General features: G+C 40.9%; 1 protein-coding gene across 4 annotated transcripts in view; it reads left to right on the forward strand.

Moving 5' to 3' along the window:
* Nucleotides 1-4,264: 4,264 nt before the first annotated feature.
* CPSF6 (cleavage and polyadenylation specific factor 6) overlaps nt 4,265-21,945 on the forward strand; it is a 29,032-nt gene continuing 11,351 nt past the window's right edge. For all 4 annotated transcript variants that reach the window (XM_027893287.1, XM_027893289.1, XM_027893290.1 and 1 more), the window contains exons 1-6: nt 4,265-4,385; nt 16,395-16,604; nt 18,544-18,647; nt 19,119-19,264; nt 19,921-20,094; nt 21,178-21,682. In XM_027893287.1, coding sequence (XP_027749088.1) covers nt 4,326-4,385; nt 16,395-16,604; nt 18,544-18,647; nt 19,119-19,264; nt 19,921-20,094; nt 21,178-21,682 — 1,199 coding nt within the window. In that variant the 5' untranslated portion in view covers nt 4,265-4,325. The remainder of the gene's footprint in view (nt 4,386-16,394; nt 16,605-18,543; nt 18,648-19,118; nt 19,265-19,920; nt 20,095-21,177; nt 21,683-21,945) is intronic.

Genomic DNA, 21,945 nt, shown 5'->3' on the forward strand with positions numbered 1-21,945 from the left:
AGGGTAAAAACGAAATTTTGAAGAAAGGTTTTTAAACCAGGAAAAGAGAAGCTATTAAAAATAGAGTGTAATATAAGTCTGAAAATTCAATTTCATACTTTTTCTGAAGGTAACTGAGCCTTCTGATTAGCAGCTCATATGAAAATGGATTCAAATAGGGCAATAGAATTTATTATCACCTCTTGCACTATACTTTCCTTCTCCAGTACACCTTCCTGCTTGAGGGTTAGAATACCCATGCCAGTTGCAAATCATATTCTGATTAACCATAATTTTCAAGCTGGCTCCAAACCAGAGTGTGAACAGCTGAACCAAGAGAATGAGCAGAACGACAGGCAGTTACGGGAGAGGGGGGAAGAGGGCAGAAAGATGGAACACAATGCTCACATGTATGAGCCCAGGATAATTGAATACCTATAAAAAGACAACTCTGGGCAAGTGATGAATAATGCCAGCTATTTTCCTACAATTGCTGTGTCAGTAGGAGTTCTTGTAGATGCCCTCTGGATGCAGTTTCATGTTACACTTAATCTAGTCTAATGGTGAGCCGAAACCAAAAGATGAGGTAATCTTCCCTCTTTCGCAGCATAGGCTGTTGCTACCTTTGTTAGGGAATGGGAACGATTGCCTCTTTTCTTGTCAGCCTAGAGTTACATTAAAGTTAATAAAACCGGAAATTTTGGCCTCTGAAAGCAATTATGCAGATTTGTGCCTATTTGACACCTCATTTGGAATACAGTATTTCTTCTCCCTTGTTGTCTGCACAATTTTATAAACTGAGGCATTTCAGTGGAAAAGATGATTTCTTACAGTGTAGAGTGTAGACTTTTACCATTTGGATTATTTTACTGGGAGAAAAACAATAAAAGAGCATGCAGAATGGCTCCAGGCAGCTTTGGAAACACAAAAACCTTCAAGACTACAGCTAAACAAATAAAACATATTCAATGCATTTGGACTAACATAGCTAGGACACAAGTTTATATAACAAAACATACATTGCAGTTCTCAGCTAAACTAAGGTCTCTTCTGATTTTAAGTACTATCCCGATTAACACAGCTCTTTTTTATATCTTATCTTTTCACTTTGTTGTCTATAACATTACTGCATGAACAGTTTACTCTGATAATGAAATAAAAAGTTAATTTGAAAATGCCTTTACCAGTCTTGATTCCTTAGGGAAATTCTGGATAATTTAAAAAAAAAAATATATTTTTGCTGTGTTGATATTAGCAAAAATAGATTGATATTTTAAAACCCTACTATGTTGAAACTGTTTCTGCCACTCTTACCTAAAGTAATGTATTTAAATGTATTTTGAGGTAATCATGTACAATACAAAGGGGTTGGAAAAGCATTCTCCTCCCCTTTGTCTTGCAGCAGGAACATCCTAGTAGAAAAGGCTCTGAAAGGCTTTGGAGTGGAAGGTATGAGAGGTCTAACAAGACATGCATCGCAAGATCCTCAGAGCACCAGTTGCTGCTTTTATGTTCAAATGAGGATTATATTTCAATTTGTGTCATTAACAGCACAAGAGACCAAAGTAACAATATACATGTGGATCCATAAGAAACAGGGACTTAACTTACAGGCTATTTTCTTATGTAGAGCTGCCACTGTCCCTTTTGCCCCCTGCTTTTGGTATCAAGGGAGCTCCAGCTGTTATTAAATGAAAGAATATCCCACAGTGTGAAGGAAAAACTGATGGAAGGCACGAGTTCATCTGCTGCCATTAGTTCCCATGATGGGCTATGGGTTTGGAAGGTGTGCAGTTACTTCAGGACCAGTGACTTTTGCCCAACAAAATGCAAGAGGACTCTTCTGCCAGACCAAGTTGCACAGCTGAGAACTCTTTGTCTCATAATCGCGTTTCTTTTTCAGCCTCTGCTTCACTTCAACCTTCTGAATTTTACTGGGTGAAGCTAGGCAGCATATGGTCTAAATAGTTTTGGTGTGTACAAACATAAATCATTAACATTTTCACTGTAGTAGAACAGCTCTGAAGTTGTTCCATAGAGACACAATAATTCACAAAGAAGCTATTGATCACAAGAAGGACAAAGACATATTTAGTAAGTCTGCTCATGAAAAGAATGAAAACACAACAGAAAAAAAAAAGAACATCTTGCCTAATACTGTCTCCTCCACTGTTTACAGAATTAGCTTAATAATATGCATACAAGAATAAAAGTCATCATGGCTTGTTCTGTAAATGACTGTGGACAATAAATCCACCAAGTCAAACTATTTAGAAAGGCTCCAAAATGGAAAAGCCTCCTGAACACGAAACACAGCATGGGGGGGTCCAAGGCTTCATTGATCACCCTTCATTATCTTGAAGAGCAAAGCTGAGAGGCTGATGTCTTTTCCTGCCTCTTCAAAGGCTGCGTGGGGTCCTTCAGATGCTAGCGGTGATCCCTGAAGTGGTTTCTAAGGTGATGATACTGACTTTTTCATTCATATTTCATTTCCTTGCCCTTTCAAACATCATAACTATCTATGCATAATATTCAGACACATATAAAACATTCAACTGCACACAACCTACTATCACCTGTGAATGTTTATCTGATCATTAGGATAGCAAAGGTTAAGTTTTCTTGATTTCAGTAACTTTATTTAGCATGGACAGAAGTGCTAACTTCACAATGCTTTATTTTGTTCTGTAGAAAACTAGTTTCTAAATCAGTTCACCATTAAGCAAATATGTGAACCCAATTAGATCTCAATAGTTGAACAGTACCTCAATGGACTGCGAGAAATCCAAAAGAAAGGTGAATCTTCCTTGCAAAAACAAATAATCATTTCATTCACCAATGACTTGCACATCATAGATTTGAACATGTACTTTTGACCAGTAATCAAATATAGTACTGTAAATCATAAATTGCAACCAACACTGAAAGTTAATCAAGACTTTTTATTTGTTTGTTCCTATCATCTCTAAAATGTTTTGTTAGTAGTTTTTTTTTTTTTTAGGTGATGCTCTGAACTTTTCCAAAGGGTTCACAATGTGCTAGTTCCTCTGACTAGGAGACTCCAATAGAGTTGAAAAAACCCTCAGCTACAGTGTTTGTCTTCCAGAATTAATAAGAGGAATGACACAAGAGATCTGCAGGTATTAAATTTAATGTGTCACAAGTTGGGTAAGAACCCCAGGAATAACCCAAGTGTCTCCATACCTGAAATGTATCTAGACCGTCAGCAGGTGTACTCCACAACACAACCCTTGTTTGGGATCTCTGATTTTTTATCTATTTTCTGGTATGTTCGTATTTCTTGTTAATGGAGACTTCAATGTAAGATAGACAGGGATGGTCTGCACATAAGTCCTGGACCCAACATGAAGTCAGGAGAGTTTGAATGCTAACCCAGGAACTGTGAAGTACTCCTAGTTATGAAAAAAAATTTTAATCAAGTTAAAAATAACAGTTAGCATTTTTATTTATTGCAGTGATGGTTTTACATTTTTATTCAGTTTGAGAAACAATCTTCTTATTGTCAGTTTGTGACAAAAGAAAAAACGGCTCTAGTTTTGGATATGCAACATCCTGTAAAAAGCAGAACATAATCTATTATGTAGAGCATTATGTGTACTGAGCTTTATGTACCAGGAGATGCTGCTTTTCAAAATCAGCTGGAGCCTAAACATGGGTCTAGGTAATAGGCACATTCATTCAAAATTAATTTGAAGCTCTCTTTGCAACCTTAGCTGTTCCGAATGCATAACCAAAAAAACCCAAACAAACAAAAAACCTAACACAGAAAGAAAAGAACAACTCTAGATTTGACACTAATTATCTTCACTTCGTGATGTTAAACAAGTGAGCTCTGCAGCAGCACAGTATCAGAGTCTGGCTAAACCCAGCTCGGTGAGCTCGTGTCCTTTCCGCACGTTTCACTGCACCCCGGAGCCCAGCCTGCGCATTCCTGGCGTGAAGACGCAGCCACTACGCTTCATTTTCCAGACGTTCATCACAGCCCTTGGCTGTGGAGCAGCACACGCGCGTTCCCTCTGCTGGAGCAGCGTTCCTGGGAGCCCAGGCACTGCGCAACATGGCCCTGCGCCCGGCAGCGCTGCCATCAGCCGAGTCCCCGAGGCCAGAGGAGCCCCCCGGGGCACAGCAGGGCCGGCCCGCCGTGTGTGGCGATGCGGGCAGCCCGGGGCGGGGCGGGACGGGCGGCGCGGCCCCCGCAGCCCCGGCGCCGGCGGAAGCCCGGCCGCGCCGCCGCGGAAGTGACGCCCCGCTCTGCCTCCCGCTCCCTCCCCTCCCGGCGGCGGCTCGGGAGCCGGGCGCGGCAGGCGGCGGCCCCGGGCGGGACCATGGCGGACGGCGTGGACCACATCGACATCTACGCCGATGTGGGCGAGGAGTTCAACCAGGTACGCGCGGCCGGCGGGCGCGGCCCCTCCGCTCCGCCCGCTTCCCTCGCTCGCCTTCGCCGCCGCGCCGCCTGCAGGGCCCTCAGCGCGGCGGCCGCGCCGCCGCCATTGTTCGGGCGCTCCCGCCGAGCGCGGGGCCGGGGCGGGCGCGGCCTCACGGCCGGGCCGCGGGGCCGGGGCCGGGTCCGCGGGGCGGGGAGCGCGCCCGGCCGCGCTCAGGACCGGCTTTGGCGGGCTGGGCGCGCCGGGGCTGAGCGCCTTCCCTCCCTCCCCGCCTTTCTCCCTTCCTGCCTCCCGCCCGCCTGCCCTCCCTCCCTCCCTTCTCAGGGGCCGCTCCATCCAGAGGGCTCTCCCGCGCCGGCTCGGCCACAGGACCCTCCCGGATGCGGTGGGAGAGCGGCCCCTTCCCGGCGGCGGCGGCGGCGGAAGGGAAGCACTGCTGTTGTTTGCAGAGGAATCAAAAGGCCGCCGAGCGGTGGCTGTTTCTCGGCCGCGCTGTGCGGGGGAGGCGGAACTAGAGCGGCTTTATTTTGCAGCCCTGGAGAAACTATCCTGCTTTTTATATTTTGGTTGTTTTCTTTTTTTTTTTTTTTTTTTTTTTCCTAATTCATTATTATCTTCCAGTTTAAAAAGTTGCGCAAGCTTTTTTAGGGAACGAGCTCGTATTTTGTTGAGGAAGTGTAGATGAAATAAACAGAACTTCCCTGGATTATAAATCATCCACTTTTCTGGCCCTTTTTTTGTAACCCCTCATCTTTCCCAGAAAACCATGTGCCAACTTTCCTACCGAAAGCCGATGTTTGTATCATTTTCGCATGCCATCTGTCCTGTTAGCGAGTCCTGCACTTCTGATTGTGTTGCCCTAGATTGCTTTGTTCCTGCCCTAGAGCATAAATAACCGGGAACAATTGCACTTCCACGAACTCAACGGGGCTCAGCTGTATGCCTGCTTGCCCTGCAGAAAACTGCAAAATAGGTAGTAGCTTGTGGAATTCACAGGTAATTTGAATAGCAACTTGAAACTCTCTCAGAAGTCTTTAATTCTTTAGATATTTATTGGTACCGTAATTCAAAGTATTAGTAATCTCATAAAGGTATATTATAAAAGAATGCCATACTAAGAGGAGATGATGAAGTTTGTCTGCGTGGGAAGGTTTCTCCCTTACAGTTGAAGACCCGTTATATGTATTCAAATGGGAATGAACCCATAATAACTTTGGTTTGTTTTAATCAATTGTGGGTAAAGCTAATAAGAAATCAAGTTTTTCAGGGGAAAAAAGCCTCAATTGAATCCAGTGGTGTTTGTGTTAACTCATATGTGCAGAAGCCCTCATAGTAAAGTAGTTGTGTGCTGTAAGTATAGTGCAGACAGACCCTGCTGGAACAAAAGTGTTGGGAATGGTTAGTTTCACTCACATGCTCTTGGTCTACTCAGGTCGTTTTTAATATTGATGTTCTCTATAGCCATGGTGGCACAGGTGAAGAGAGTCTTGTGATAGTTCAGCTTCTTCTAGCAGGCAGGAAGCCCTTTTGGTTTTTTCACTGTATTTGCCTGAGTTGCTCTCCTGCTGGGTTTGCATTTCTGTAATCTGTTGCTTCAGTTTGTATCCTTGCAAAATACAGGGCAGAAAGCTGAGAAGAGGTTAGTGCCCCTTTTCGGTCAACTTGACTTTGGGGGTTTTGTTTGTTTGCTTTGGGGGGTTTGCGTGTGTGTTTTTGTTTGTTTCACACCCCTGCAAAAAACTGCTGTTTGTTCTTTTCCAAATTTCATTTTTGTGGCTTTCTGTTGAAAATACTATTGTTGAACTGAGTGTGTCCTGAGACAAAAGTTTTGCTCTGAGGGATTGACACCTCTGCACTTTTCCATTTCCTTCTGTCAAATATGAAAGAAGGCGAGTTGTTGCTGTCTTACCTACTACCACTTAATTCTGACATCATTGCAATAGGTCCTCTAGAAACTTCATGAATTACTGTTTGTAATTTGGAACTGACAGCTTAAATTGATAAGGTGGAACATAGTTCTGTATGCCTGTGGACGGGTGAAGATGACAGTTAAGAAACAGGGGGAAAGTGATTGGCATTATTGTTTATGTAGAGAACATTTTACGCAACACCATATTTGTAAAGAAAAATTAGCTTTATTTGAAAAGCAGCAAACTAGTGTGTTTGGATCGTGTTGCACTACGTTAATGTGACTTACTAGTGGTTGTTTGAGTTGGACTACAGGAACTCTTTCTACTGATTTTTACAGTAGCAGGGACTGAAAAATATGCTGGGTACCTTTGCTTACACAAAAGCTGGGAAAAACTTTGCAATGCTTCATTTAGGACTTGTGACTGGATAAACTTCCCTTGGTTGTTTTATCTTGTTCTGGGCCTCAAGATACTCATCCTTAAGGCTATTCTGGGATTTTTGTAATGCTTTTTTTCCAGGAGAGGGAGAGGAGGGATGTTCTGCTTGATTAGTGCTAATTGAACCGCAGCTTATGAGTTGAAATAAAGACCACAGAGCCATGGGTTTACAAGCTGGTTAAGATGGACGACAACAGTGAACCACATTGGGTTGCAGTGAGCTGACTGACTTGAAGTCAGATCTTTTTAGTGAAAATGCATCTCTCCTATTCCATCTGGAGCTCATCAAAGCTGTGTCTGTCACTGTTGCCTCTTACACTTTTATTGAGTTGTTCATCATAATCGTATTCTTTGTCTGTGGGCTTACAGCTTTAGTCAATTTGGCTCTGACCAGTTGTATTTATCTTTTTTAAATTGTGCTTTCTTTTTTTTTCTCTTTTTCTTTGAGAACTTGGTTGAGTCATTTTTCACTTTGTTCTTTTAAGCAGTCTTCCCTGTCCAGCAGTCTTTTCTATTAAAGTCTCATTTTGAGATGATAGTCTCATAATGTAATACTTCCTGCGCGCTTTGCTTGTGACCTGTAAGAAGTAGGTATTGCATGGCATACTTTACTTTGAGCTTCTCCCTAGACTACACATCTTGTTCTTCAAGAAAAGGAGATCTGTGCTGCCCATGACAACTGTTATCTGCATACAAATGGCATTCTCTCCATGGTAGAAGACCCACTGTAAGATTAGGGGTGCTTTAGCAAATATCAGGATGTGGTTTTGTGAACAAAAACCTAGAGTATTAGTGCATGATAGTGAGATAATAAGGAGCCTGTGCATGAGGCCAGTTTGGATGTGACTCGAGGCTGCCTGCAACTCTGGCCAGCAAACAGGGTAGCTTTCTTATGGTCCTGAAGATTTGACCACGTGTTGTTAAGTTCTCCAGTGCTCTGATCGGCTTTGCATTTCCTAAGTTTTGGTGTTGCTTTTGTACATGTTCTCATGCACGTAATTAAACAGTAAAGAACTTTTTATCATACACATATGTACTTATAAAAATCTTTCTGACCAAGACGAGGATGCAAAAGAATTTACGGATATCTTTTTTTGATGCTGTGGAAAAAGTGTTTGCTTTGTTTATGCTCTTAAAGAGTAAACTTGAATAGTTGCATCGTGGATATGTCTAAATATGCCTGTAGTGTTCTAGTTTGGTATTTAAATGCTAAAAAATTAGCAATGAAAGAGTTTTTACTTTGTATTTTGTAACTGGATAATAAGTGATTTAGATGGAATAAGCAGCTGAGAGTCTAATTATCTGAAAACTCTGTGGCTACAGTATCTTAGGAATGTGTTAGTTACTCTATTGACTTCTGGTCTGTAACATAGAGGAATTTTTATTCGTGTAATAAATAATAAAAGGTAGCATTTAATGGCCAATTAAAACTGGTTATTAAAAACAGCCTTTATATTGGGAAGACAATTGTCTTATCATGGGAGGGGGCGGGCACATTGTGGTATAATAAATTTCTAGTCAGGAGGGCTGTCCAGGTCATGAAAACCATAAGCTGGCAGACCTGCATGCATTTAAAAATGTATGCACAATGCATTACAGCATCCATAGTTTGTCAGGGCTGAAAGGGGCCCAGGAAAGAGATAACAGCCATATATTTGTGAATATCAAACTGCAAAGAAAACTTGAGATCTTATCTGCCACCTCTTCACTTTGTTCTAACTTGAACAGTGATACTACCTATGTTTAATTTATACTTTTGACGATGTGTGAATTTTTAGTTATTTTTTGTAACTCTGTAATTACTCTGCAACTTTTAGTTACAAGAGATCAGGTTGCTTAAATTTTCGTGCTGTGCTAGTTGTAGAACCAAGAGCATTTGGACCTGTAGAGTTAAATGTGAATCTTATGGTGTAACAAACTTGTGCACTGTGGTGGACGTTTCTGCCATAGGCAGTGTGCTATTTCAAAAATATAAAAGACCTTCTTTTTTGTTAAGGTTTGTTTGTGTGTTCAGACAGCTAATCAAGACCAGAAAAATTTTTATCTCTTATGTTATTCTTCAGCAGCAACAAACTTTTTGTTTTTAGTTTAAAAGTGAGGATACTAACATGTTGGGAGTTTTTGACCACAAATATTGTAACTGGAGTGAAAAAAGTGGTAAGGGAGAACATGAATAATTTATTTTTTATTGATTTTTTCCCAGAAACAAAAGTAAGTTTCATGAAAATTAAATTACTTCATTTGATTTTTTTAAATGTCTTTTTGGAGGTGTGAGTGTTTAAGTCTTAAATTGAACCAAGTTGTGCAGAGAAAGCAAGTCTAAGAGACATAGGTATATCTTAAAGAAATTTTGCTTAACAACAACAAAAGCCGTTGCCAAAACAGCATTTGTAAAGGAAGTGAGCAGTTCTCTGCAACTCAGAGGAGTATGGCTGCTAAGTTCCAAAAAGAAATTACATGTTCAGCTTGTCCCTTCTGAATATGATCTGAAGTTCCATGTGTTTTTGGCTTTCATATTGGAACGCTGCAAAACACCACAAATGGCAATTAAAACACAAAATTTTGAGGAAGGGCTGAGTAACTGGAAGTGTAACAGCTAGTCTGGCTTGTGTTTTTGAGAATATATCTTTTCATTCACCCAGTCCCACTTACTAGCACAGAATGTGAAATTTCAGTCCTGATTTTCAAGCAAAAATGATGAAATATTTCAGACTGTGGTCTAGTTAAAACATAGGCTTTGGAAGTGCACTACTAATTTGATCTGGTTGCAAAGGGGGCTAGAACAGTGGTGCTCACTTTGTTTCTTAGCATGTTTATCTGCAAGATTGTGACTTACTAGAATTGAACAGAAATAATTCCTCTTCATGCTTGATACCCTTCTTGTAACTAAGGAAGTTGGAAGAGGTCCAAACTGGTTCTTGGTACTGTCAGAGCATTTGTTTAAGTAGCTGAGACTGGAGAAGTAATACTTCCTGTATTTTTTTCCTAACTTTTTTGCATCTAGAAAGGAATGGTGTATTTAGGTAAATTTCCATGGAACACGTATGAAGGAGAAAGGGTTGTTGGGTCTTGTGCAAGACCCATCAAGACAACTCTCTTCTATCTACGCGTGGAGTTGCTGGTTCAGATCATTCTTAATCATCTAAGCACACACCCTGCTGACAGATTGGTAACTGAATGAATTCCATGCTGGCTGCAAAACCTGCATGATGGAAGAAGAGATTATAGGAAACAACATCAGGTTTTCTGTTGTGTATTGATTTAAATGAAGACAGTGATGCTACTGGGCACTTTGCTTGCCCCGTCTGCCCTTCTCCCCACCTCACCCCCCCCCAGTTATACGCAGACTGTTATATGCTGCCCTAATAATTCTCTCCCTGCATTGATGGTGACTTGAAAGCCTATGTCATACAGACTTGATCTGTTTCAGAGGAGTTTCTTGCTGCTAGGGAAGTGTAGCAGAGCTGTAGGCTGCTGCCTACTTTGGTATTTTGGCAATGCTGACCTCAGAAAAATAGGTTAATATACATATATCTGCTGTAAGACTGGTGGTTGCCTGTTTGGATTTGTCTACCAAAACTAAATTCTGCTTCCCTGAAGTCACTCATATACACAGATGACTAGAATTACATTTCTTTGTGACATCAGCCTTAATCTTGCTGTAAGATGTCATGTTTAGGCCTGTCCCAGGCAGTTCTGTGAAACTACTTTCATTAGCTACAGTGATAGGAGGAATCAAACTGAGAACTGGACAGACTAGGTGAAATATGAAACCCTTACTTAATTTAATGCTGATAATCTTACCTTAAGAAGGAGGCATTTCTTTATTGAAGCATTGGGACAGTGCAGTTTACTGAGGATTAAATCTACTTGACTGACAATGCTAAAACTTAGATTACCTGTTGTTTTTTTTTATTTATTAATATTATTTATTTTATTTACACTCCATATAAGCAGCAGTTGGTATTTTCATATGTTCAAGACAATGGATCATCTGATGATGGTTGTGGATATATTTGGCTTACAACAAAGACTGCTAGCTTTGCAGCCTGTTCCTTGTGGAATCCAGCTTGTTCTTCTCTCATATCCGGTAACTTGAACTGTTCTATCTAGAGTGTGTGTGTGGGTTTCTAGATACAAAAATTAATAGTGGATGCTGAAATAGCTCTGATACCAAAACCGGGTGAGGCAGTTTCTGTTCTAGAGCAGTGCATAAGAGTCCAGGAACTCTCTGCGGGCTTTTGAACCTCAGCTTTTGCCTGTTGGCAAAGCAAACTGTGAAAGTAAATATAACAGCTGAAGGTTAACATTAAACACTGCTAGGCTTTCTTAAGCCCTCTCAGACCACTCTTTTTCACTGAGAAGTTATTGCCTTCCTGCCAGTAGGCATTTAGATGTGGCCTCTCTCTCAGAGATTGGGTTGTTCTATCATGAGTGATTGCTAGGATAGTGAAAAAAGGTAGCCTTCCATTGTGGGATTGATCACCATTAACTGTGATCAGTGACTGTAAGATGAAAAATGACAAGTCTCAAAAGAAGTCTTTGTTTTAAAAATAGCTCCTTAATTTAAATGTACAAGACCCAACTTCATTCATATTTCAAATTAAGTGATCTCACTGATTAAGGTTATGTTATGTTTTAAAACAAAATTTTTGCATGTTTTTGTGAAGGAATTTATCATTTACAGTCAGTGTTTAACTTTTTTCTTAATTGTCTGTCTCTGGTGATGACAGAACATATCTTTATAATAAAAAAGCAATGTAGCTTGTTAGTAGTCCATCAGCAGTTTGAGGCAGTTGAAGCTCAGGCCCCTTCCAGCTGCCTAACACTCTGTTTGTGTGATCGACACTTCAGACTTAATTTAGCCTGGCCTTTTCGACCAAATATTCCTACCACACTTAAAATTCAAAGCTGTCTGAAGGATCATGGATTAATCTTGACATGTCTGTTCTCATTTAGCAGGTAGGATGCAGTTGTTGAACACATGAAGCAGAGCTTCTGGAAAGAAACTCTCACTTCCATTGCCTCTGAAAGGAATTTATTTCACTTGGCCAGAACTGTGCTGGAACATGTACCAATCCAAGGGAGAAGGGGGTGATTCACTCCAAAACCCCAGGATGCTTTTCTGAACCAAAATTTTCCAGGGGCAGCAATGATGCTATAGAATAGTCCCTCTGTAGCCCATGAATAAGTAAATGTTGAATAAACACAAACCCCTGGACTTACTAAATTTAATGAAACAAAATGGAATTCATTCCTTGTCTGCCCCTCTTTGAATAAGGAGATAAAAATGAAGTTAGGAATCCAGTAAAAGTCTGAAAGTTAGAATGTTTTGTTTTTCAGTAGAAGCTCGGTCTTTTCACTCAACCAAATGTTTCAATGGAAAAAAATTTTTCTTTTGAGAGTGGGTTTCGATAACCTTTCGATAACAAGCACGTTGCTTGTTGTCTTGGGATAGAGTTAATTTTTTTCCTAGTAGCTGGTATGGTGCTGCATTTTTGATTTAGGATGAGAATATCATTAATGCACCATTGTTAATATATGAAGGAATGTTCACTCTACATCAGGGACTCTTCAGTGTCCCATGCTCTGTCAGTGAGGATGTACACAAGAAGCTGTGAGGGAGCATGGCCAGGAGAGCTGGCCCAAAGTGGCCACAGGGGTATTCCATACCACAGAGTGTCATGCCCATCGTATAAACTGGGGGGAGTTAGCCAGAAGGGTCCAGTTGATGCTTGGGGACTGGCTGGGCATTGGTCAGTGAGTGGTGGGCAATTGTATTTGTGCTTCACGTCTCTCTCTTGTGCTTTATTCCTCTCTTTTTTTTGTCTCCCTTTTCATTATCACCATTACTATATTTACATTTTACTCTATTTGAGTTATTAAACTGTTCTTGTCTCAACCCACAGGGTTTACCTTTCTACTGATAGGGTTGGGAGAGGAGTGAGCGAATGCCCATGTTGTACTTAGTTGCCAGCTGAGGTTAAACTGTAACAGTCCTTTTTTGTCACCTGTTGTGGATTTGCAAACCCGTGACATCACCCATCCTGGGGCTTGATGGGTCGAGATGGCAAAACTGACTCGGTTCGCTAGAACAAAATTATTTTAAGCGTTCGTTACGTCAGTTTAGTAGTCACTAGTCCCAATGTTGATTTTGTGCTCTCAGAGCTGTTCTGCTTGTTCTCAGAGTTACTTGCAATGTGTGCTCCCTATTGTGCTGTTATTTATGACCTGTGGGAATTGGTCTAAGGTTATCATGCTGTATTTTACATGGGCAACCTGGTCTAGAGGAAGCTGTCCTGCCCACAGCAGGGGGGTTGGAACTAGATGATCTTTAAGGTCCCTTCCAACCCAAACCTTTCAGTGACTCTATGAACACTGGCTTATGATATGACAGAATTGCTGGTCAACTAATCTGGTATTTGTACTCGGTGTTGCTGTCATCTCTGTGAGCCATGTATTGGAAACTATTAATAATTAGACCTTTTCCATTTCACCCTCTAAGAGTTAACTGCTCCTATGGAGGAGACATGATCCCACACCTTCCCCTTCTCTGCCAGGCTAATAAAAATAGCTCTTGAAAATTTTGAATATCCTTTGGATGTGGAAACCAGCATGGCCCTATTGCCAGGAACCGTATGTATGCCAGGTCTTGTTTAGGGTTAAGCAACTATTTGCAGCTACTCAAATACAGTGACAGGAACTGTGGCTGCTCAGACCCTGGTGAAGGGTGATGCAGCTGAACCAGAGGACCAGCCTGTGCCAGTATCAGTCACTCCTTTTCACCAGAAGAAGTGGACACAAAAGAGCTCATTTAGTAAAGGAGGGCAAAGCAGGGCCATCACAAGAACAGGAGGAAGAGGCAGAACAAGAGGGAACCACTAAATCCCTATCCCTGAGTGAGCTGTGGGATATGCAAAAAGGTTTCAGCTGTTGCCCAGGTGAGCACCTTACCACCTGGCTGCTCTGACTCTGGGGTAACAGGGCTGGTAGCCTGGAATTAAAGGGTATGGAAACCAAGCAGCTGGGATCACCTTCGAGAGAAGGGGGCATTAACAAAGCAGTTGGAAAAGGGCCACAAGTCCTCAGCCTCCAGAGGCAACTACTGTGGAGTGTGAAGCAAAGGCATCCCTTCAAGGAAGATGTTACTTGTCACTCAGGCAAGTAGGCCACCACAGAGAGAGTTGTCCAGCCTCTGAGGGGAATTAGCTTGTTAGAGGTGATTTATTATGACCCAGACAATGCACAGTCACCCACAGAGCAGAAATTTGTACAGACTGTGTTATCATCGTATGCTGGTTTACTGGACTACATGCATCCTGTGGCCTGGCATGTCAGGCTCACAGGAGTATAATGCTCTAGTAGCCACCAGTGCACAGGGTACCCTAATGCCATTCAGCTGTGCAGGGCCAGAACCCATTTCTATTTCTGGAGTGAGAGAGGGATCCCAAGAGCTGTCTGTATGGGAAGCTGAAGTGAGCCTGACTAGGAGTGTGTGGCAGAAGCACCCCGCTGTGACTGGCCTGGAGGCTCTGTTTGTCCTTGACATAGACTATCTCAGGAGAGGGTACTTCAAGGAGGTGAATGGTACCAGTGGGTGTTCAGTACAACCTTGGAGGCAGAGGAATTTAAGCAGCTACCTGCCTTGCCTGGTCTCTCGGAGGACCCTTCTGTTGTCAGTTGCCGAAGGTCAAAGAACAGGTGCTGATCGCTATCATGACATTGCACTGGCAGCAGCATCGCACCAACCGAGACTCCTGTGATTCAACTGGAGAGTCAAGGAGGATCAGCAGGACCCACTCACACTTCGATAACCCCATATGGCCAGTGTGAAAGTATAATGGAGAGGGGAGACTATCAGTGGACTATTGTGGCCTGAATGAAGTCACAGCTTGGCTGACTGCTGTCCTACTGGACGTGCTGGAACTCCAATATGAACTGCAGTCAAAGGCTTCAAGTGGTTTGCCACAAGAGATATTGCCGATGCATTTCTCTCAATCCCTTCGTCAGGCCACAATTTAATTGCACTTAGGAGGATGTCCAGTATGCCTGGAATCAACTGCCCCAGGGGTGGAAACACAGTCCTCTCATCTGCCATGAACTGATCCAGACTGCACTGGAACAAGGGAAGCTCTGGAGCACCTGCAGTACATGGATATTACTGTATGGGACAATACAGCAGAAGAAGTTTTTTTCTGAAAGGAAAGAAAATAGTCCAATTCCTTCTGAAAACTGATTTTGTCATAAAATAAAGTAAGCTCAAGGGACCTGCATGGGAGATTCAGTTTTTGGGAATAAAATGGCAAGGTGGATCTTGGCAGATCTCAATGGATATGATAACAAAACAGCAGAAACGTCTCCACCAACTAGTAAGAAACAAACACAAGCTTTCTTAGGTGTTATGGGTTTTGGAGAATGAACATTTCAAATTGCAGTCTGATTATAAGCTCTCTTTATCAAGTGAGGAAGAATGATTTCAAAGGGAGCCCTGAGCAACAACAAACTTTTGAAGAAATTAAATAGGACATAGTTCATGTAGTAGCCCTTGGCCAGTCTGGGCAGGTCAAGGTGTATAAATGTACTCTATACTGTCAACCTAGGCTTTTTGAATTGGGGATACAGAGGATCTGTATCCTGCTATACTTCAGCTGAAAAAGAGATACTGGCAGCTAATCAAGGAGCTTGAGCCACTTTGGGGGTGATTGGAGCTGAAGCACAGCTCTTCCTGGCACTGGGACAGGGCTGGATGTTCAAAGGGAAGGTCTTCTCTACACATCATGCAGCTGATGCTACATGGAGTGAGTGGATTGCAGTCATCACACGATGAATTCAAATAGGAAATCCCAGTTGTCCAGGAATCTTGGAAGTGATCATAGACTGACCAGAAGACAAAGATTTCAGAATGTCAATAGAGGTGGAGGTAACATGTGCTGAAGAGGCCCCACTGTATAATAAACTAGCAGAAAAAATGAGATGCAGTATATCTGCTGTACTATAGAAAAGCATCAGAGGTGGCAGAACATTGTGCCCAGTATATAAGCTGGTGGGACTGGAAGGGAGGGGGCTGATCACTGCTTGGGGACTGGCTGGGCATCGATCAGTGGGTGATGAAGCAGTTGTATTGTCTTTCCTGGATTTCGTTCCTGTCTCTTTATCTCTCTTCTCATTACAACAATAATAACAATTATAATATTTTGTTTCAGTTATTAAACCTGTTCTTATACCACAGGTTTTACCTTTCTCTGATTCTCTTCCCCATTCCACAGGGCAGTTGGGGAGGGACTAGTGAGTGAGCAGTTGGGTGATATTTAGTTACCAGCTGGGGTAAAACCATGACACTTGTGCTTTCTAATGTATACCATTCTGGGAGTAGGGCTTGTGGATTTTTGGATTTCTGCTTGTATTGCAATGGAAAACAGTGGTCAGAAGTATTTTATTTCCCCTAGCAGTTTAGAACGTAATAGAAGTCATAAGTATTTTATATGTTTTATTGTGGGTGAAACTGGGGCTTAACTTTTCAGCAGGGATGTTTTGTAGGTGTTGAATCAGACTTAAAGTGTCTGTGGAGTGTGACAGTTATCATAGCTTTTTGTTTCAAGTTTAAGAGAGTGTGCAATATTGAATATAACCAAGGTGTCTTTTTTTTTTTTTATTTTAGGAGGCTGAATATGGTGGTCATGATCAGATTGATTTATACGATGATGTAATTTCTCCATCTGCAAATAATGGAGATGCCCCAGAGGATCGTGATTACATGGATTCTCTCCCACCATCAGTTGGGGATGATGTAGGTAAAGGAGCTGCACCAAATGTTGTCTATACATATACTGGAAAGAGAATTGCCTTGTACATTGGAAATCTTACTTGGGTAAGTATCTTATCGCTATTAAGTTGTAGACAGGAATTTTAATTATGGACAATGACTGTTTGTAAAATTTTTTTGCTTTACAGTGTTGTATATGAAATATTACAAGTACAAAAAAAGCTGGTGATTTTGGTTTTGTTGGTGGTACGAGGTTATTTTTATTTGTGGTTGTGTTTTTTTCCATTTTGCCTGAAATTTAGTGAGCCTGTCTGGAGCTGTTCTGATGTCTTAAAAATTGAGAAAGTCTTCAGTAAATACAAACTTTCAAGTTCCTGTCACGTTTTAAGTGTTATGCAGGGATATTTGTGCTACTGTCTTCTTAAGTTTTCCAGAGAACTGAAGGAAAGAAGAGAACAAGTTTAAACTATGAAGTACTTTATGCCTGTAGATACTTTAAGGTTACTGAACAAAAGCAATTTTTAGTAAACTCTTGCCGAAGGTTTTAGTTTAAAAGGAAGGTGGAAGGTTCTCTGGGATTTTCTTGAAATCACTTTTCACATTTTTCCAGGGGCTTTTTCTGCTGGCAGTGACTCTTGTAACACAACTGTTTTCAGGTATTTGTCTTGAGGCTTATTTCTTCTACCAAGAAGTACAGATCTACAATAACTCACTGAACTGCAGTCACCCTTAAGAAAATTACCTTTGTTAGCATTAAAGCATTTTAAAATCAGTTGCAGTTAAGCAAACAAAGTGCAAGAGCTGGTCAGTAGCTGAATTAAGTAAAGCTTTTATCTGTTTAATGAAATCACATTCTTCCGAGTCCACATATGCAAAATTCTTATTAGTTTTTTTTTTTTTCCATTTTCTGATAAATTTCTTACTAGTGCTAAACTTGAAAAAGAATGCTTTTATGGGTGTTTTTTTTCATTAGTTATTACAGTATTTCAGGAGCTTATAGGTAAGTAAAGGAACTGTTGACTTAACAGTTGTCCCATTTTGAAATACCTGAATAGAATCAGTAAAATGTGCGTGAATTAGCTGAACTTATCCAAGTCAAGTGTCTGAATTTCTAAAGCAGGTAGGGCAGTGTTCAGCAATTTGTACTTGTTACTCTTTGGGTTCACAAATTAAGTTGTTTGCAGAAGGTGCGTTTATTTACTGTAATGTTGCTATTGTGTTTTCTTTGCATTTAGTTTTCAGCAAAATAATTTGTTGAATTTTTAAAAGAAGATATGATTTGAGGGAGATGCGATAAGTTGTTCAGAATTTTGAAAGCCTGCCTTGCACTCCTCATATGAAATTTAAAGGAGTGATGGAATTATAGAAGTAGGAAGAAAACCATGAATATTAGTATATTTATGTATCGTTGGATATGAGTGAAATCGCTAAATGTTACGTAGTAATTAATAGGAAGTTACAGCAAGTAGATTTGGTGAAGTGGAAGCAGATGTTTCTAACCATAGTTTTATGTACAAGTTTCCCTACTTTTGTCTATAGATCCTGCTGTTTTTGTGCAAATAGGGTGTAGTTTATTCAACTTGCTAGTCAAAGCTCTCATAATAAGCACCTGGTTAATAAGGTATTTAAAATTGACAATTGTATGTAAATAATAGAATCAGAGGGAGAAAATATGGATTGGGTGTGGGAAAAGTAGCAGTATTTCAGTACTATTTCATTAGCCCAGTTTAAAATTTACACTTTCAGAAGACAGAAATGGTGCAATTGCAGATTTTTTTTGGACATACTATAACTGGTATACTGTGTGAATGGGGTTGATGTAATGTAGCAAATGGGGAAACATGTATATTAAAAAATCAGATTTTTGAGAATTGTAAAATAAAAATGACTACTCCTCAAAAGTCAGAATATATTGACAGCCGGAATAAAGTATTCCTCTGGATCAATTTCACACACACACACAAAATGCATGGAAAACTTAGTTGCCCGTTGCCTGGTGTTTTAGGTAGAGCTTTCATAGTTGAATATTAAAAATATTTTTCAGTGGACAACAGATGAAGACTTAACTGAAGCAGTTCATTCACTGGGGGTAAATGATATTTTGGAGATAAAATTTTTTGAAAATCGTGCTAATGGCCAGTCCAAAGGGTAAGAACTTGTTATTTCTTTTTTCTGTATATGTACATGGACTGAAGTTTGGGAGCAAGAAAACGGGGAAGGAGTTTTCAGTTTTTATAACTATCAGTCTGTAAACTGCTAATCTTTGCTTATTTATCCAACAATTTTTGGACATGTAATTTCATACTAATGACTTAAATTTCAGGCATTAAATTTTTGTGATGGTATTGTATTGTGTGTCTCACTACTTTGTAAGTTAAAACTTGTTGGCCATCTTTGTTAAGACTATTCCTAGATTTCTGTTAGTGTGGTGATTTTTTTTTTCTTTTATGTCCTAGAATAAGTTGTCTTATCTGTTCTGAAAACTAGACTAAGACCTGAGAGACAGTTTCTGTATCTAGTTTTTAAGTATTTTGCTTACTGTGCATAATCTTTTCCACGAGGCATCAGGATATTCAGAACATGGAAAAATTGTGATGTAACTTTTTTGTTTCCTTTCAGGTTTGCCCTTGTGGGTGTGGGATCAGAAGCATCCTCCAAAAAGCTGATGGATTTGTTGCCTAAAAGAGAATTGCATGGGCAGAATCCTGTTGTAACTCCGTGTAATAAACAATTTCTGAGTCAATTTGAAATGCAGTCAAGGAAAAGTAAGCTTTTCTTATGTGCTGTCTTGGAGAAACAGAAAAAGTAGTATGGCATGTTTATTTTTCAGCATCTGATATCTTCTACACACTTTAAAATAGCTATAAAATACTTAGAGTCCAGCTGCATATTTGTTTAAAGAAATCAGTTAATACACCAAAGAGCTGCTGCACTCTCTAAAAGAAGGTTGCAGATTAGTGCAACTCTTGTCTAACAACTGGAGATGCTTTTTCAATTTCTTAGGATGTAATTTTTAAAAAAGCACAAGAGCATTTAGAAACTTAACATTTGTAGACAAACTGGACTAAATTCCAATGTCTGGACCATCTGTGTTTATGACAGAACAGGGAAGAAAAGTTCTGTGTTGTACTTCAACACCATGTCTTGTGGTTCCCAGTCCTAATTATTGTGGCCTTGGGCTGCATTGGAGGAAGGACTGGCAACCTCTCCTGGTGCTCTTCTGTCAGTACAGAGCATAGTGTGACACTGCCATATTTTATCAAAGCACATTTTTCTCCCCAGATGCTTTGAGTTTGGGTACAAGGAACAAGTTGGTCCTCATAGGGTCATGCTTTAGCGCTGCATAGGACTTAAGACTGAGTGTTAAAATTCTTTAACCTATTTTGATATATGTAATGTCACTTCTGCTTTTCCATCGCAGCCACGCAGTCTGGCCAGATGTCTGGGGAAGGTAAAGCTGGTCCCCCAGGAGGAAGCTCACGAGCTGCATTTCCACCTAGTAACAGAGGTCGAGGCCGTTTTCCAGGTGCCATTCCAGGTGGAGACAGATTCCCTGGACCAGCAGGGCCAGGAGGGCCACCACCACCTTTCCCAGGTAAAATTATTCATTTATGGAGTTTCAAGTTTATTTGTGTTTTCTCGTTTTAATATGGCAGATTTACTTGGGAAATGATAAAGATTAAGGCAGCTCAGTAATGAACCATTTTCAGTGTTCACAGCTGAATTGTAGAATTTGACTGTTTCTTTGTTGATATTCAACAGGGAGTTGTACTTACTAAATTTAATAGAAAGATAACAGTTTTAGATACATTCCAATATACGTATTTTTTAAGTATTAAAAAGGTAAATTAGATCGTGGTAGCAAGTAGATTTGGCTTTAATGCAGTGTATTTCAGACTGATTTGCTGTATGGGGTAAGAATGCCTGTGTTGCAGAGCATAAAGTAACTGATTTCCTTATTATATTGCAAGTTTGACATGATCAGAAATTCAGCTTTGATTCACATCCATTGGCAGGTCAGTTAGTTGGCACTTAAAATACCAGAAACTTGAAGAATAGGTGTTCATGTTTAGTCAGGCATTCTGATATGGAAGAAATCTGTTAAACAATTAGGTTTGCCCTGCAGTGAAGTTCTTTTTTCAGCTGAAGTATTTTTTAGTAAATGTCATTCAGTAGTTTATTGTCTACCAGCAGTCAAAGGGACACCGTTAAACTGAAAGTAGGTTTGGATACTGCATTTATATAATATAGCTTTTCCTATATTTTTAATATATATTTGTACCTTAAGGCTCGTATTAAAGACTAGCATCAGGTGTGAGTAGGATGCAATGTTTTCTAGCCTTTGTAAGCTTTTGGGGGTTTTGGTAACAACAGCAGGTTGTGATTCGGGGAGGGTGGGAAGTTGTCAGTTTTCAAGATAATGTTATTCTCTTTAGATATTTGTAGATGTCTAGTATTAATAGATACAGATAAGTTAAAAATTTTCTAAACTACTGAACCTAAAGTGGGACCATGCACGTCTTGTATATGCTGCACAACGTTTGGGGAGGGTTACTTTTGGTTTATTGTTGTTTTTAAGAGTAAAAAAATGGCAAGAATGTTGAAGTATTTTATTTCTTTGTACTTATTCACTCAATTTTGTTTGTTTTTATTTTTATTTTTTATTTCTTTATTTTAGCTGGACAAACTCCCCCACGTCCACCTTTAGGTCCTCCTGGTCCACCAGGCCCACCAGGCCCTCCACCTCCTGGTCAGGTCCTACCACCTCCATTAGCTGGACCTCCTAATCGTGGTGACCGTCCACCACCACCAGTTCTGTTTCCAGGACAGCCTTTTGGTCAGCCTCCACTTGGGCCACTTCCTCCAGGCCCTCCACCACCAGTTCCAGGCTATGGGCCACCACCAGGTCCACCACCACCTCAGCAGGGTCCACCTCCACCTCCGGGTCCATTTCCCCCTCGTCCACCTGGCCCTCTTGGGCCACCCCTGACTCTTGCTCCTCCTCCACATCTCCCTGGGCCACCTCCAGGTGCTCCACCACCAGCACCACATGTGAATCCAGCTTTCTTCCCCCCACCTGCCAATAGTGGCATACCTACTTCAGACAGTCGTGGCCCACCTCCGACAGATCCATATGGCCGACCTCCACCATATGACAGAGGTGACTATGGGCCGCCTGGAAGGTGAGTTCTTTTGGTCTAATGTGCTTGGGTAGCAGATTTTACTCCTGTTATAGGAAGCATTTGGTTTTTCCCTTTTAATGAAAATGTTAGAGGCAATTAGACGTAGGGCCAGAAGGGATCCCAACAGCCTTGTAGTTTGCCCCTTTTTACTTCTCCAGGGGAGTGTATCTGAGAAACATGTTTGCAGCAGTAAGAAAATCCTGAAATGCAACACCAGTAATCTCACTTTCCCTTTTCAGCTCTGAACTGTTTGTCTTCACTGT

The sequence above is a fragment of the Empidonax traillii genome, unplaced genomic scaffold (genome assembly GCF_003031625.1).
Source record: "Empidonax traillii isolate 1590-97213 ecotype Southwest subspecies unplaced genomic scaffold, ASM303162v1 scaffold385:size1130455, whole genome shotgun sequence".
Lineage (NCBI taxonomy): Eukaryota > Metazoa > Chordata > Aves > Passeriformes > Tyrannidae > Empidonax > Empidonax traillii.